Source organism: Monodon monoceros, unplaced genomic scaffold (assembly GCF_005190385.1).
Source record: "Monodon monoceros isolate NGI ecotype Baffin Bay Population unplaced genomic scaffold, NGI_Narwhal_1 Super_Scaffold_21, whole genome shotgun sequence".
NCBI lineage: Eukaryota > Metazoa > Chordata > Mammalia > Artiodactyla > Monodontidae > Monodon > Monodon monoceros.
In genome coordinates this window covers 1,208,611-1,223,682 of record NW_021703778.1, presented here as the reverse complement: position 1 = coordinate 1,223,682, position 15,072 = coordinate 1,208,611, and the positions used below count along the sequence as shown (strand labels likewise).

The 15,072-nt window shown below is 47.9% G+C and overlaps 1 protein-coding gene across 1 annotated transcript; it reads right to left on the bottom strand.

Moving 5' to 3' along the window:
- Positions 1-6,246: 6,246 nt before the first annotated feature.
- On the bottom strand, positions 6,247-12,511 carry BAMBI (BMP and activin membrane bound inhibitor). Its single transcript, XM_029236154.1, has 3 exons — positions 12,107-12,511; positions 8,664-8,951; positions 6,247-8,251 (listed from the first exon to the last, which is right to left on the bottom strand). Exons 1-3 carry the CDS (start codon positions 12,180-12,182, stop codon positions 7,833-7,835), a joined length of 783 nt encoding a protein of 260 aa, XP_029091987.1. The 5' UTR covers positions 12,183-12,511; the 3' UTR covers positions 6,247-7,832.
- Positions 12,512-15,072: the final 2,561 nt, after the last annotated feature.

Genomic DNA, 15,072 nt, shown 5'->3' with positions numbered 1-15,072 from the left:
GACATCATAATGGTTCCTAATAAGTAAACTTTTCCTACAAGGGATATTGTAGTTTCCATATTTTTTTCAATTAAAATGAAGTACTTTCCTACTGTCTTGAGCAAACTATAAACATGGAAGGTTAACCTGGACAAATTAAAGACACACATATAAAAACGACGGCACGTCACTGGATCTTTGAAACTATCCAGTCTGTCTCTTGGTCTGTAAAGTGGGCATGTGGACCCCCGGGCACCTGTGCGTCTGTTCTAAGCATTGTGAGCGTTTATGAAGGAACAACATCTCGTCGTAATGGCTAACATTTACAACTCCACAAAGGATTGAGCTAAACCTTTATTTTCATTATCTTAGTTAATCTTCCCAACAGCCCAAAGTGCTGAGAACATTATTATCTTCGCGTGCCAGTGAGGAAACAGGGGTTAGTTAGGCTGAGGTCCCACCACAGGTAACAAGCCAAATCGGGATGCAAACCCAGGTCCCTCACAAGCCAAAACCATACCACCATGGCCCCCGTAAAGACGATTAAAACGTCCGGACAGCACTTTGAACGACTGCTTTTGACTAAAGCAAGTTCCCACAAAGACCCACCTAGGGAGAGACTTCATGGCAGATCTTCTTCAAGCCCAGGAAGGAGGGGCCTTTTCCCAGAATAGGTGGGGAGAGGAAGTCAAAGGAAATGGCCAATTTATTTTTTTCCAGACACAGTGTTTATGTGATGGATATTCTGAAGACAGGAGTTTTCCCCTTTCGGTCGCCTGCTGCTTTGGTGGCTCAGGCCTAGCCGGGAGCAGGGGTGGAGGGGAGCTCCACCACCGGAGAGCCGGCGGCTCCCGGGGGCCCCTCCGTCCAGGTCAGTCCAGGGACCAGCGGCCACTTGCACTCCCGAAGGCCAGCGTGAGCGAATGAAAACGCCGAGGGTGTCGGTCACTGCTGGACTTCATTCACTGCTGAGGGCCACGAATAAGAGCCCCATAAATCTTCCCCCACCAAGAAAAGGCCGGGCTTCCCACGTTGGGATAAACAAACTGAACATTTCAAAGCCACCTGTTAGGTACTCACCCCAATTTGCATACAAATGCCAACCAACAGCCTCCTGTGGTTAAACAAGGTGGGTGAGGACGTCGGGGTTTATGGTCCACCTCTAGTGCTTGTCACAAGCCAGCGCCTGGAAAGACTGACCTCCTAACCTGCTTCACAAGCAAGCGTCAGGCCCGGGAAATGACCCTTGACATTTAGCATCCCGCAGGGACGGACAACCCCCTTCAGACGGCCCCCGCCAGCAGTGCCACCTCCGTGCTTTGACCTCCTGTGACATCGTAGCGGGACACGAAGAGTCCCAGGGGAGACCCGCAGGATCGCTGCCACGGCAGGTTTTGCAGAAAATTTGCCTTTGAAAATGCTGGCCGACACCAGTGCTGCTTTTGAAGAAATGGCGTTCCTCTTTTCCACACTTCATTCGCATTTCTAACAAACACTGCTGGAAGCGGGTTGACGTCGCTTTGAGCCAGGACTCATGGAAAATATAAATACAGGTACATATAAAATGTTTTTAAATAAATAAAAGGAATATGGGAAACTAGAAATAATATACGGATTGGAAAGGCATGAATGATCACCCTCTACACATATATCTTAAATTTACCTTTGGTTACCTATCTATGCATGACTAAGTTTCTTAAGAGAAATAATATATATATAATATAATAAACTATACAATAATAAAAAACAATGAAATATAAAATATCAACTACATTATGTATATTATATTAACTAGTAATATATTTATATGATATATTAATAAAGTTAATGTTATTAATGCTATATTAATTATATCATATGTTGTATTATATTGATTATATTAGTATAATATATAATAGTATAATTATATTACAATAATAAAAACTATATAATAATGTAATAAGAGAAAGCTTTACAAAGTCTAAATTTATAAAACTGTAAATGGATGCACCGGAACCACTTGACTTTTGAAGTAAAAGCATTTTCAGATGAAAATGCTAAACGTTTGAAGGGGGCAGGTAATTTATTTATAACTTTTGGTGTGTCCTTGAATAAAAGACACAGCAGACTACTCTTTGCTTTTATTATAGCATCTGGTCAGAGGCTCATTTCCAGGAGAAGAGAAAGAATTCGCCAAAGTTGCCCCAGTTGCGGATGAAATAGTGTATCCACCTGCAAGTTCCAGATCCCCGAGCTTTGTGATGAGCACAGCTCTGGGGCACTTCTTCCTGACTCCTTAGAGAAACCATATTTGACGAAAATCTTGGATATTTAAAAATACTAAGATGAAAGTACAGCTCTTGGTTTCATGGTGGGGGGAGGATATACTTTCTGGTGAGAATCAGTTTCCTTCAATTAACCTGGAGGCTGTGCTAACGTTAAAAGGTGGCTGAGCGGATTGGGCCACGCCTCAGTGCTTTCTCCCTTCACTAGCAATCTGCTTTCCTTTAGGCTTCCCAGAGAAAAAAAATTACACATCTGGGAAACTGTAGTCTGGGGTAGAGAAACAAACAGAAAGACAATGTTTCTTTATTTACTGACAGTCTAAATTCAGATGCCTGTTGACAAGAAGCCTTGATCTGTCCTTCATCTCACTCTCTCCTTGGATTGTGGAAACCTACAAAGGTGACTGACGCTAGCTCCTCCCCACGAGGAGTTCACAGTTTAATCCCTAAATCCAGGTGAGAAATAGCCCATTCGCCAAGGCAATAGTTAAAGTCTATGGTATCAAAATTACATCCACTGCATTTAGTGAAAAAGGTTTCCACCTGAATGTCTAATGCTTGAAAAGGCAGAAACGGCTTGAAGTGTGGTGTTTCTCCACTGTCCTCATTAGTCCCCAGGGAAATGCCAAGGGGAAGAGACCAGGGGTAAGGAGTTTTCTGTATTCCTCTTGGTTTTGACTGCTAACACAATTTTTGACCCATTAGGTTTGTAACGCGAGATCTTTCAGAGTAAACCCACACGACAGCCTCTGACCTGATTAATTCATCACAACTAACACAGTCTTCAAGTGTCTAAAAACAAATCACTGACAAATTCCAACATCTACTTACACGCCCCCCTGAAATTTGTTAAATGTAAAATCACTCCAGGATTACAAAGACCATTTGGCTGTGGCATGGCCTGTGTGTATACATACGGTGTGTGATGGACAGTTATCCACTCGTCTTCCCAGGGTTCTGCTCAGGGCCAGTCCAATAGCAATAGCTGCAAGATACAGCAACTCAATACAATTTGAAATAGCCCCCAGAGGCCATCTGGCCGCTGGCTGCTAGGTAGACGAATCTCCCTGAAGTCCGGAGGAATCTCCTTAAATGCCTTGAGATGTTACCTAACTGCTCATTCAAAGTGTCTCCAAGATTGCTCATCAATACCTATCTGGTTATCCACACTCATATTCACATAAAGGGCAACACTTGCGGCTGTAAGGTTGGTAGCCCTCCCCAAGTAACAAAATCTTCTAAAGGTTACAAAGCAGAGCCACTGGAAAATTGTTGCCTTGCTGCAAGTAAACCCTACTATCTGGTTAAACTCAGCTCTGTCCCCCTTCCCAATTCTATCTCCAAATTTCTGGAATGGCAGACAAGCGAACGATACCACCGCACTGCAGAAGCGTGCAGTGTTAGCAAATTAACAATTAGAGGCTCTAAGGTTGTGGTTAGTCTAAAACTGTACCTCAAATAAAGAGTTGTCAAAACTTGAAAGAGCATTTAATTTCATTACTGCATTGGATCTCAGATTCTCAGAGCGAGGGTCTGTTTTTTTGTCAGCAGTGAGGGCAACACCCACAGAAGGAACTGGGTGGAAGGAAGGGAGTGAGTTGGTGTTGCAGCAGTTCTTTTTCTCATGATGACTGTGACCCACAGAGTAATAACTAAATTAACTTCATCCAGGGGAATTAAGTAGATTGTTTACGAAGTAGTGCGTCCCCCAAACACATTCACAAAGTCCTCCAAACCAGTGGAACCGCTGTGTCTTGTCGGGAGCGCCTATGGGGCAGCTGTAATTGGTAGTAGCACTTGCTCAGAATGCATGAGACACAAACTGTTCAAGCAATTCTGACGCGCTCTGTCACCTAACTTGGCTTTTGTGGTTTTCTCAATGGATTAAGCGCCTGGAGCAGCTGAAACTCTGAGAGAACTTCCTTCCGTCAAACATCCAACAGGATAGGTGCGCACAATGAAAACGTTCCTGTCAGTGCCGTCCAGATGATCGCAAAAGGAAACAGTTACAAACCAACATGATTTGTAGCTAGGAGAGGCTAAAAGCAGTCAATTGAAAGTGGATATTTAAAAAGTTAAATCCAGTCTGCAGGCAACTGAAGAAGGGCTTGCAAACCTCAAATATGCAAAGATCTGAAATACTAAAGAGTAAAATGAAAATATCCCCTGTATAGGTAACAGGTATCAGTTCTCCAATTTTGAGGATTGGGGGGGGGGGGGGGGACTTGAGTTCATCCAAGACTCGTGTATTAGCAGGAATACCGCCTCCTACACCTCCTCACAAGAATCACATAAGGTGTAATTACAGCCCCCGTTGTGTGGGTAACTGAACTGAGTATCCAAAGAGCCTAAGTAATGTGCCCAAGTTCACACGTCTGGGAACAGAGGAGCACAGGAACCCAGGCTGTGAGACCCGCAAGTGCTCTGGACTGCTACCTTGGATGAGTTCAACCTCATCACACCACGTAGCTTTTGTATGTTTAAAGTTATTTGGGCTAAGAGACACAGAAGAGGAACAGTTAGAGGCTCTAAGGAAAAAAAGCTGTCCTGGCCCCAAAAAGGCTAGTTCCAGACTCATGATACTAGATGCCACTGCTTTCAAGCTTTTAGTCTATAATCAAGCCATATTGAAACCAGATTTACAAGCTCTTCAGAGGAGAGCTTTGTGACTTTCTAAAGCGGACATGTTTGGTATTTTAGGAGGGAGGTCAAACCCCCTATGGTGCAGTGTTTTTAATAAAATCAGTTCAGCAGAAATTAGAGACACACCAGTCAATTCCTAGGAAGCCTCTGAGCCATTCAAAATAAGGGAGGAAAAATCACATAAAAGATGTAACCACGGACAGATCAATTTTTTCAAAAGGGGCAGAAATGTTTAAGGGGTGTACGTACAGAAACATCATGGCAAATTTGGTCCCATTTGTCTCTGGTTTGGGCAAATTTCCACTTAGAAAGGGAAAATTACTTTTGGGGGGAGTTCTATGTCAATATTAAACAAGGACCGTTCCTGGTAAGCCCAGCCGTGTCCTGACACCTCAGAGTAATGGCAAACACCTCTATGAGGGAAAGACAAACAAATCCATCACCATCCTTACATCACCAAATCAGCTAGGTCATTATTTCATGAAGGGTCCTCTATCTCCGCTCTTGGCAACCTCTACACTCTCGTAGGGAACCAGAAGTAGACACTATATTTAGTTCTTAGAAAAATCAAAGTGGAGAAACCTGCAATATTTTCGTCAAAAGTCCAAGTTATGTGCAGATCCAACTTTAAAACTGGTGGCAAGAACGTGTACAAATACTAAATAAGGAGATAGCAAAGGGAGAGGGTTTGTTATTACGGAAAGAGACAGGTCCTGCCTATTACGTGGCTACAACTTGAGGACACCACCGTCCCACCAACAGGGAGGTGTAAACAGCCTCCTTTACGCAAGAAAGAACAGGAAGCAGCTCGGCCCAAACAGAACCACGTGGAGACACTTTGTATTCACCTGCCACTAAGCTTCCCTGACCTTAGCACCAGCCCAGATGCAGGCCTTCCTGGAGGATGGAATTCACTGATTTCAAAGTGCTTCCAAGAGTATAAATTTCAATCCGTCACTGTTCTATTTATTTCCTAATGAATTCCTGAGTTCCTAGTTAACTGGTATTTGGAAGAAATGGGGTGAATAAAGAATAAGAGCGGGCCAAGCAAGGGAACAGGCCACTTCAGAGTCATGGGACTTGCATGACGCGCTCCCTGACGTGAGGACGCAGAAGAGGCAAGAAGACTTTCAACCTTCAGGCTACAAAATTACTGCAATTTGATCTAAAGCTTGGAAGAGGCGGTGAGGGTGGAAATTTCACGAACTGGCCATTTTGATCCGTTCTCTTCTCTTAGGTTTGGAGAGTTAGGCCCCCAAATTCTTTGACTCCCTCAAAAATGGACACACATAAAACGTAATACCTTTTATAAATTGTAAGTCATGCGTGCAAGAACTGTCAATCTCAAAGAGCACAACACGAATGCCATTTATTAGAACGCATATTTATTCCATAGCCTAATTTGTTTGGGGCTGTGGTCCACTAGCTCCTAAATAACCTAGGTATTCATTTTTAGACTAGTCATTTCAACTCAGGTTCTTCCATCGACTGGGCGACTGCACCTGTCTTCTTAAGGGACCCAAATTATACTGATCATAAAATATCCCGGAAAAAAATGCAAAAAATCCTTTAACATTCGTAAAAGAAAACCCCACATGTACTCAAATATGCAGGCTATAGGTTAATTTTTAAGCAGAAGTTTCAAATATACAAAAGTATTGAGAAAAGAACCTACAAATTATTCTCACATTTAAGATAGCAAAGACCCATCTGGGGGGAAAAAGTAAACAAACGTGGCATGGGTTTAAATTCAGGCTGGGCTATATTGCCGAAGTCCTCCAGGAGTGGGAACACTGTTACCTAGTGTGTTAGTGGCTAAAACCAAGTCTATTTGATTATATAAATAAAAGAATCATTTGGGGAGGAAATTGTTATTTAAATCTCGATATATAACGTTCACTCTTGAAAATCTTTCTAAAGATTGAGAAGTAAAAAAAATAATAATAACACTGTGTGGAAGGAAGGCTTAAAAACTAGGAACATGGTACAATCATGTTTGGCTAAATTTGGCGTCCAAAATATTAAATTAGGTTTGAGACAGAATAAACTGATGAATTAAGAAGTAAAAGTAGACAGTGACTAACTTTACCAAAACGAAGTTTCATTTAGTAAAAGCTTTTTTTCCTTTTTTGATTGGAGGTAGACACATTTAAAAACATATCCCAGAGCACCTAGATCAAGTTGATAAATACCACTCTCTTTGCTAAGGCAACTTCCGAAATTGATCAGTGATATCTGACCTGGTATAAATAAGTTTCTGATTTCTATTAGATGAAAGTTAAAAACCAGCATTATCCTAACAAAAAAATGTGGGTAAGACACTGAATGATGGGCAGTACACATTTAGAAATTCTCCACACTGAAAGAAAATGACACACGTGCCATGTAAGAAAAAACGAGATCTTGGTCTTGTTTAAAAAAAAAAATAAAAATGAAAAAGTTAAGCCAAAATCTATAGTTGAGATCCTACTCTGGGCAATGACAGGTCTTCATTTGTATCATTAATATGTAGTTCCTTACCTTTCCTGCTTAGTTTTTAATTTATGACAAGACACCGCAAAATTTCAGACCAAAAAAAAAAAAATACATATATATATATATATATTTCTTTTTTTTAACCTCTATGATAAATCAAGATGTAGGAGCTTACATAGAGCACACTTTCTTTTATTTAGGTACTCGATTCCAGCTCCCTCTGGATGCAAATAACCCTGGTAACAGTGTACAGAGTCTTCTCTTTGCTTTTTATACTTTTAAAGCAAATAATACATTTTGACTGTATTTAAGTCTGTGCAAATAATCCTTCAGAAGAAATATCCAAGATTCTGTTTGCAGAGGTCATTCTATCTCTCGAAGGTCACGACGCGAGTTTGTTTTTCTTCAGATAAAGTGCTCCCGGCCAGCAGAACTCAAAGGGCCCCAGAGGTCCAGTTCCGTGAGACCCCGTCATACGAACTCCAGCTTCCCGTGCCCACTGTACATGCCCCAGTGCACAAGCGACAGGATCCGGTCGTGGCTGAGGTCAGCCTGTCTCGTCTTGTCGCAGGTCAGACAGCAGTTCTCATGGCCGGTCACGGGCACCATGCACTCCAAGTCTAGCTTTGCCACCTGCCCCTTTCTGGAGTGGTGTCCGTGAAAGCTGTAGTGCAAACGGGACAGCATCTGCTGCCGCTGGTCCTGCAGCCTCTTGCTCTCGCTCCGCAGCATCCTCAGGGCCAACATAATCAGCAACACTAGGATCAGCCCCCCGGCGATGGGAACGGCGATCACCGCCACGCGGAACCACAGCTCTTTGGAGGACGTCAGCTCCTGCACCTTGGTGATGAGGTTTCTGCTCCCGTCATGCTGATACCTGTTCCCTTGTCCTAAAGGAACACAAGCAAAACGATCAAGCCCTCCTGGAGACATTCGCGGGCACCCCTCCGTTTTCAACGTGGCACCCCAGTAAAGAGAAGCTTACACTTCAATCAATATTTAGAACAGAAATGCTGCCAGTGTGGCAGAGAAGCTTCCAAAAACACTTGCTCACGAACTGTCATTACTGGTTAGTAATGGTCTCTTAGTGGCTTCAAAATGTTGGAAAAACAGGCAAAACCTATTATGCAGACAGACATCTAACGCTCACGCAGACACGAAAGCTACCCAGTAGAGATGCCCCTTTGCACCCAGCCATGCTTCTCCCTCTGCTAGCCCTGATTACATTAACAACAAAATCAGTAGCAGGCAGGCACAAGCCTAGAGACCAGGCAAGGGTTCGGTCAGAGGGCTTCTCCCTACCTGAGGCCTCCCCCTTGGGAGGGGCGAGGACGTCCTGCAGCCCCCGGTAATTGCACATGTCCTCGTGGCAGCACTCCAGCGTGGGCGCAGTGCTGCCAGAGTGGTTGTGGACCTGTCTGGCTTGGCAGACATCCGCTGTGCTTGCGAGAGAGTCCAGGCAGCCATGCGTGAGAGGGGAATTTGTGTTCTGAGGATCAAGAAGCTTGGAGAAGCAGGCGCTCAGCTCAGACTTACACATATAACCAGTAGCCACGCAGTGGGCGGCATCGCAGTAGCATCTGACTTCACCTGAAAACAAGGGGAAACTGCATCAGACTGCTTCGGAGACCAGACAAGGCATCCACTTAAACAACCGCTCAAGCCCCAATCTCAAGGACACTCACTTTAGAGAATATTCAGCTGAGGGCTTCGAAGGGCAGTCCACGTGGACGGGGAAAGCCCTTTGTGCAAGCCGGTGCTTGAATCCCAAGCCAGGGAAATATCATCTTAGAAATGTATTAATCCACGTAGCAGAGAAAAGTTCAATTTAGGGTAAGTTAGCGAATAATGAAAAATAACACTTTTGTTTCTGAAGCAAAATAATCACCCCCATAATTTCTCCTACCGTAAAAGGTAAATTACATTATTTACTCATTCAATCCTACGCGACCGTACAACATGAAATGCTACGCTTTTAGATTCTGTCACTCTAAGTATCTGATTGCCGCTGCTGAATTGGTTACTACCTCAAAGGGCTGCACCGAGACGTAAGAGCTTTAGCTAACATCTCATAAAGCTACTAACTAGAAACACAGCAATCTAGAAGTTGCTCCGGTCAGGGGGTCTGAAAACTATGAAACTGGGTAGCTATTTGCAACCTCTCTAGAAAAGGCAAACTTTGCCTATAAAGATCTATGCGTGCAGGGGAGCTTTTAGTCAGTATATTGTAAAACAGGAACTAGGCAGTTTACAATTAGTGGTTTGCTTGCCAAAGTCAATTTCTTTCAGCCCAAATGGAAAGTCATAAAACTGGGAGCAGGGAGGAGGGTTACGTAAAACTGCAAAACTCACTCCTCCCCCCCTCACCGCCCCAGACTCCCCAGTTTTATGCGTAATTCAACATGGGATCTAAAAGGGGAAACACTGAAACTGAAAAGCCTCTGCTGGTTGAATGAAAAATCCTTAAGGAAACCTCAAATTTTTCTATGAGAAGTGATTAAAAGTTTCCTTTATAAAACTTAGTTTGTGAGTTGCAAGTCACAGCGCAAGATCTGAGGCTTCCACGTCAACTTCTCGTTGAAATTATCTGGCTCTGGGAGCGCTCGCTCACACGCTATCTGAGCCGGTGGACCGCGGCCACTGTCACCTGCCACGGCTGAAGCTGCTGTGAACTGAACTCGGGTACACACCTCTCCCCAGCTTCCTCCTCTGAAGTTCGGCCTGGTTACAGAAACCACCGCCCTGAAACTGAACACCAACACCAACACGGGGCACTACCGCTTTACACACCTCTTCCCAGCCTCGCCTTTCTTCCTCCCTCCTCCCTCCTCCCGTGAGTGCCTGAGTAAGAGGTCTCGTTTAACTATCCAAATTCCAGGCCACCGGACCGAGCGCTCAGCCTTCACCAGCATCTGCTAATGCTTCAGGTCTAAAAATGCAGCCAAGTAAACACAGATCTTTGGCAACCTGAGCGCCACCCCGCAAAGCCGGAGGTCTTGCTCCTGGTCCTGTGCTGCTGCTGTCCTGGTCTGGGCCCAGGTCCCTTCTCCAGTAAGTAGGACCTTCCAGTCAGAAGCCTGCTTCGCAGAAGCTCTTTACTCCTCTTTCCAAGCTTCTTGCTCTTTCGCATAAAGCCTCACTGGTCTTAAGTGGTGATGACTGCAGATCCCTAAGTCTGACAATTTCCACAGACAGATTGAAAGTAGACATAAAACAGATTAAAAGTCAGTTTTGATCCCAGTCACTTCAGACCTCGTGCAGAAAAAAAGCTGAATACAAGTAGAATGCTGCTTCAATGTTTACGAGAGCCTATTTGAAAGACTATATTTTCAGTGACCTGAAACAGTCTAATAAAATCTTGACAGGTAACTAGGAAAGCTCTAACAACTTTTCTTTTTTAATTGGAGCCACATTTGAGCAAGTTGAATGGACTTTTGTGTTACTGTATTAAAACTCTATTTCTGCCGTTTCATAAAGTTTCTTCCTGTGGCACGTGGAAGGCCAGGAGGGGACTGGTATTTTGAAACAGGGAACAATGCTCTTCTGTCTGCCCCCCTTTCTAGTTACTGTATGTGGTGATTAAACAAAAATGTCTGCTTCAGTCCGGACGGCTACAGGAGAGACTGCGGGCTTCTTCCAAAGCTTTTGAAGTCCGCAGCAGTCAGAAACCTCTGATCCCCTAATTATATCATTATCAGGCACATAGTTTCGGTATCTGCGACTTATGTCAGCCGCAGTCCGGCCCCGTTCGGCCGGCCTTTGATAGGGCCAGGAGGCTCCCCTCTGCACCCCGCGAGGGCTGTTATTTAGGGTTGATTACAGCCTTCCTTGCAAAGTAAATAAATACTGTAGCACATCATCCTCGCTGGCCTGGCTTATCCTTCAACCTCATGCCTGCTACATGGCAATTAGAGGAAAGGGGGCGTGGGATGCGGGGTGGAAAAAGCTAAAAATGCTTCCTATTTTCTAAAAAAGTATCTGTTCGCAGAGCAAACAGCAGGGAGAGTTCCTGGCGAGGGAGGCTGGGGGACCTTGAAACCCAGAGGCAGTTGTTTGGGTTATTTCGACCTAAACGGCGAAAGCCTGCAGGAAAAAAGAGAAACTGACCGCTGCTTTTTTTTTTTTTTTTGAGTAGCGTTTATGAACTATGAGGTGAGTGGGAAACACGACCGCTGACAGAGCCCCCCACCTCCCAACCCCTGAGAAGCAACACAGCCCACACTCCTGCACACACGCACACCCCTCGGACGGCACACACGCTCGCGGGCTCACAAGCACAGTCACGGACAGAGACACTGCAGTACACACACGCACTCGCAGCAGAGACACACTCAAATACAGAGCCGCGCAGACCACCGAGACACACACTCACGACGGAGACGCGCACACGCGGGCACTGGGCGACGGGGGCGGGGTCCGCCGTCCCTCCCGGCCGCCTCCACGGTCGGGCCCCGCTCCCCGGCTGCAGCGCTCGGAAGTTCACGACGGGCCGACCTGCACTAACACTGACAACCACTCGCCCGCAGGCTGTCACTCCCCCTCCGCGCGTCGGGCCCGGGACACCCGGGGGCGGCCGCGAAGCCACCGCCGCGACTTCTAAGGACGGGCAACTTGTCGCGACCTGCGGGCCCCGCGAGGGAGGCCACCTCTCCCGCCGCTAACAAAGCCCTGGCGGCGGGCGCCCCGGGACCCCGCGGCCCTCCCCGGGGAGCGCGCGCCCAGCCGGCTGGCCGGCGGGCACCCACCTTTGGTGAGCAGCACGGCCATGGCGCAGAGTTCGAGCTGCAGCCAGATGAAGATGTAGCTGGAGTGGCGATCCATGGACGCCCCCACGGCCGCGGCGCCCCCGCCGGCTCCCGGAGCCGCGGCGCAGCTGCAGCCTACGGCTCCCGGCGCGCGCAGGGCATGGGTGCTGCCCGGGGCGCGGGGCCGGGCCGCGGCCGGAGCATGGAGCGCGGCTGGAGGGCGCGCGGGGCAGGGTCCGACTCCGCAGGGCGCGCTCCTCCGCTCGGCGCGGCGGTCGGGGTGGGCGCCCGGCTCCGTTCCCCGCGTTCGGCCGGCCACTCGGCGAAGGCGCGAGCGCCGGAGCGCGCAGACACCGCCTGCCGCCAGCTGCCGCCTACACCCGCCCGGATCAGGCCGGCTCCTCGCCGTAAATAGCGCCCCGCGTTGGGAGCCGGCCGGCGCCGCCCCGCCCCGGCCGCGCCGGCGCCGTCCGATTGGCCGCCGGGCTCCAGGCGCTCCTCCCGCAGCCAGGGGGCGGGGCCGGGCGCCGGCTGAGGACGCTGCCCCGCGGCTCCGAGCGGCGCCGGCGTCTGGGCTGCGGAGGGCGCCGGCCGTCTCCCGCGCTCCCCCTCGCGGAGGCCGCGCGCCCGTGACCTTCGGGACCGGCTGGTTGAGCCGGGCCTCGGGCCGTGCCTCGGGCCCCCGCCTCCGTGACCCTCACCGCGCTGCCTCGGGCCGGCGTGCGCCAGCGCGTGGCTTCCTTTTCGTTCCCCGAAACTCGCGAGTGATCCGCGCGGCCGCCTTCGGACCCCTCCCGCCTCGCGGCGCGTCTCGGGAGCTCGGGGGAGCGGGGGCGGCCCCCGGCGTGGGCCCTGCGGGCCGGCGAGCGCCCGGGGAGGGCGTCCGGGCGGGAAGGGGGCGCGTTCAGCCCTCCCCCCCGCCCCTTCCGCGCGTCCGCCCCGCCGAGTGATCAATAAGGCCCAGACAGGCTGTCGATGTGCAGGGGCCGCCGAGTTCTCCCGGGTAGACGGGACGAGTAGCCGGCCATAGACACTTAACGAGAATTAGCAAATCCAAAAGCGCCCGGCGCCAGCGAGACGACACTGGCCGAGACTGACACTCAATTAACCACCCCCCCGAACGGTCGCAGGCAAACACACCGGCTGACCCTGATCAGTACCAGCCCCGCGGGAAGCGCCCTTCTGAGATGCTAATTCACTTACTAGGACTTGGGGGGTTGCCCGCCACAAAGTGCCCAAAGGCGGTCCTGGGAGGGTTGCTGTTGTTTTTCTATTTTTGTGGAGAGGAAATTCAGTTTAAAACTCTTATCTGAGGGAAGCTCTTTTCTCCCCTCCCTCCCAAACCTGGGGTTAACAAAAGTCAACCATTTGCAAAATTTCCTTTTAGGATCAGCCAGCTTTTTGCGACCTGATAAAATGTCAAGGGGTGGGGCGAGGGGGAAAGGCGCATTTAATGCTAAGGCAGGAGAAGCAGTCAAACCCTTGAGTACTAAAGAGTGCAGAAATTAAGACTAAGAAGAAAAATATCTCTCTATATATTTTTTGTATACATATATATTTTTGTGTGTATATATATACACACACATACATATATATGTCTCGACTGAAAATCAAGGCCAACCTTGTAAGTTAATGTTGTAAAGTCCACAGAGCTGCAGGATGTAGTGAACGAAATTGCCTTTGAAAAATAACGTGTATATGCAGAAAAAATAATTTCATAAACTGATGTTCTGCCCATTACCTCACTGGATCAAAACTGCATCTAAAAGGAGAGGAGCGCCAGCCCAGCAGAAGTTTTAAGAGGCAGTTAAACTGGTTAGGGCACCAGGTAAGCAGCAGCGGGCGTTTCTTAAGTGGGGGGCTGCCCAGCAGGTCCCGAGGGGAGGTTTGGTTGGTACTTCCTGACATGTGAGTATTTGACAAGTTAACAGCTCTAAGGGGTTTATGCAGACAATACTTGTCCTGTAATGACACACTCTCTTTTAACTCTAGAGGGTCCATTATTAGCCAACAGGAAACTTTTCGAGCATATTCGTTCAACTATTTTGGAGCACCCACTGCAGGCCAGGCTCACAGCTTGCGGGGTCCAAAAGATGCCAGAACCTACATGGTAAATCACAAACAAGGGATGACGGAGATGTGCACAGTTATGATGCGTAAAGACAGCAGCGATAACTAGCCCAGGAAGGGAAGCAAGTCCAGAAGGTCTTCTGCAAGCAGTGACATCTGCCATGACGCCTAAAGAATGAAAGAATTGGGAGGGGACCATTACAAGCACAGAGGACCACAGGAACTTAGGCGTGAAATTCATTGATCGCAAGGGGGCCTAGGGGTGGTAAGTAGAAGATGGGTAGTTGGGACTACAAGCAATTCTTTGTTGCTGGAGCATAGATGTGAAGCAAGGAGTGGGCGGAGATGCACCAGAAAATAACCGTATCTACCTGTGATGCAGATAAAAATGCCTGTTTAACGGAAGAGGGTCTAGGGGGATGCGCTGATGAAAGTCGTATTGTAGTGAACACTTTGAATGCCTTCCCAGCCCCCTTCAGAGAACGTCCCCTTTCGTCCCCTAGGCACGTCCCCTAGGGCACTGTGCCCCCCTGGCCATAACTAGTCACATGACCCCAGTTGGACCAATTAGGTTCTCTCTTTGGGGTCTTTAGACTGAGGTGCTGGTCAGTCTCTAGAGGTCGCTTCACGAGAGACAAACAAATTCAGAGTCCACCTGTCTGCAAAGAAAGAAAAAAAGGACAGAGATGTGCAGGGTGGCAAAGATGTAAGTCCAGATGGATTCCCAGTCCTTGGCTTAACTTCTGGTCCTTAAGTTCCATGTCAGGGTTAACTCAGGCTCCTCGATAAGGTCCTCTTGTTACTTAAGGTTCTTTTACCTTCAACCCAAAGGGTTCATACTCTGATACTTACATTTTACTGAATTAACATCAGTTGTTGTTATTCCAGGATGTGTA

Bases quoted from the DNA above. Each gene is read 5' to 3' on its own strand.
- BAMBI (XM_029236154.1), bottom strand. From the start codon at position 12,182: ATGGATCGCCACTCCAGCTACATCTTCATCTGGCTGCAGCTCGAACTC. The intron at 8,952-12,106 runs GTGGGTGCCCGC...CCTTGTTTTCAG, and splicing joins GGCCGTGCTGCTCACCAAAG to GTGAAGTCAGATGCTACTGC. The intron at 8,252-8,663 runs GTAGGGAGAAGC...GTGTTCCTTTAG, and splicing joins TCCCAAGGGGGAGGCCTCAG to GACAAGGGAACAGGTATCAG.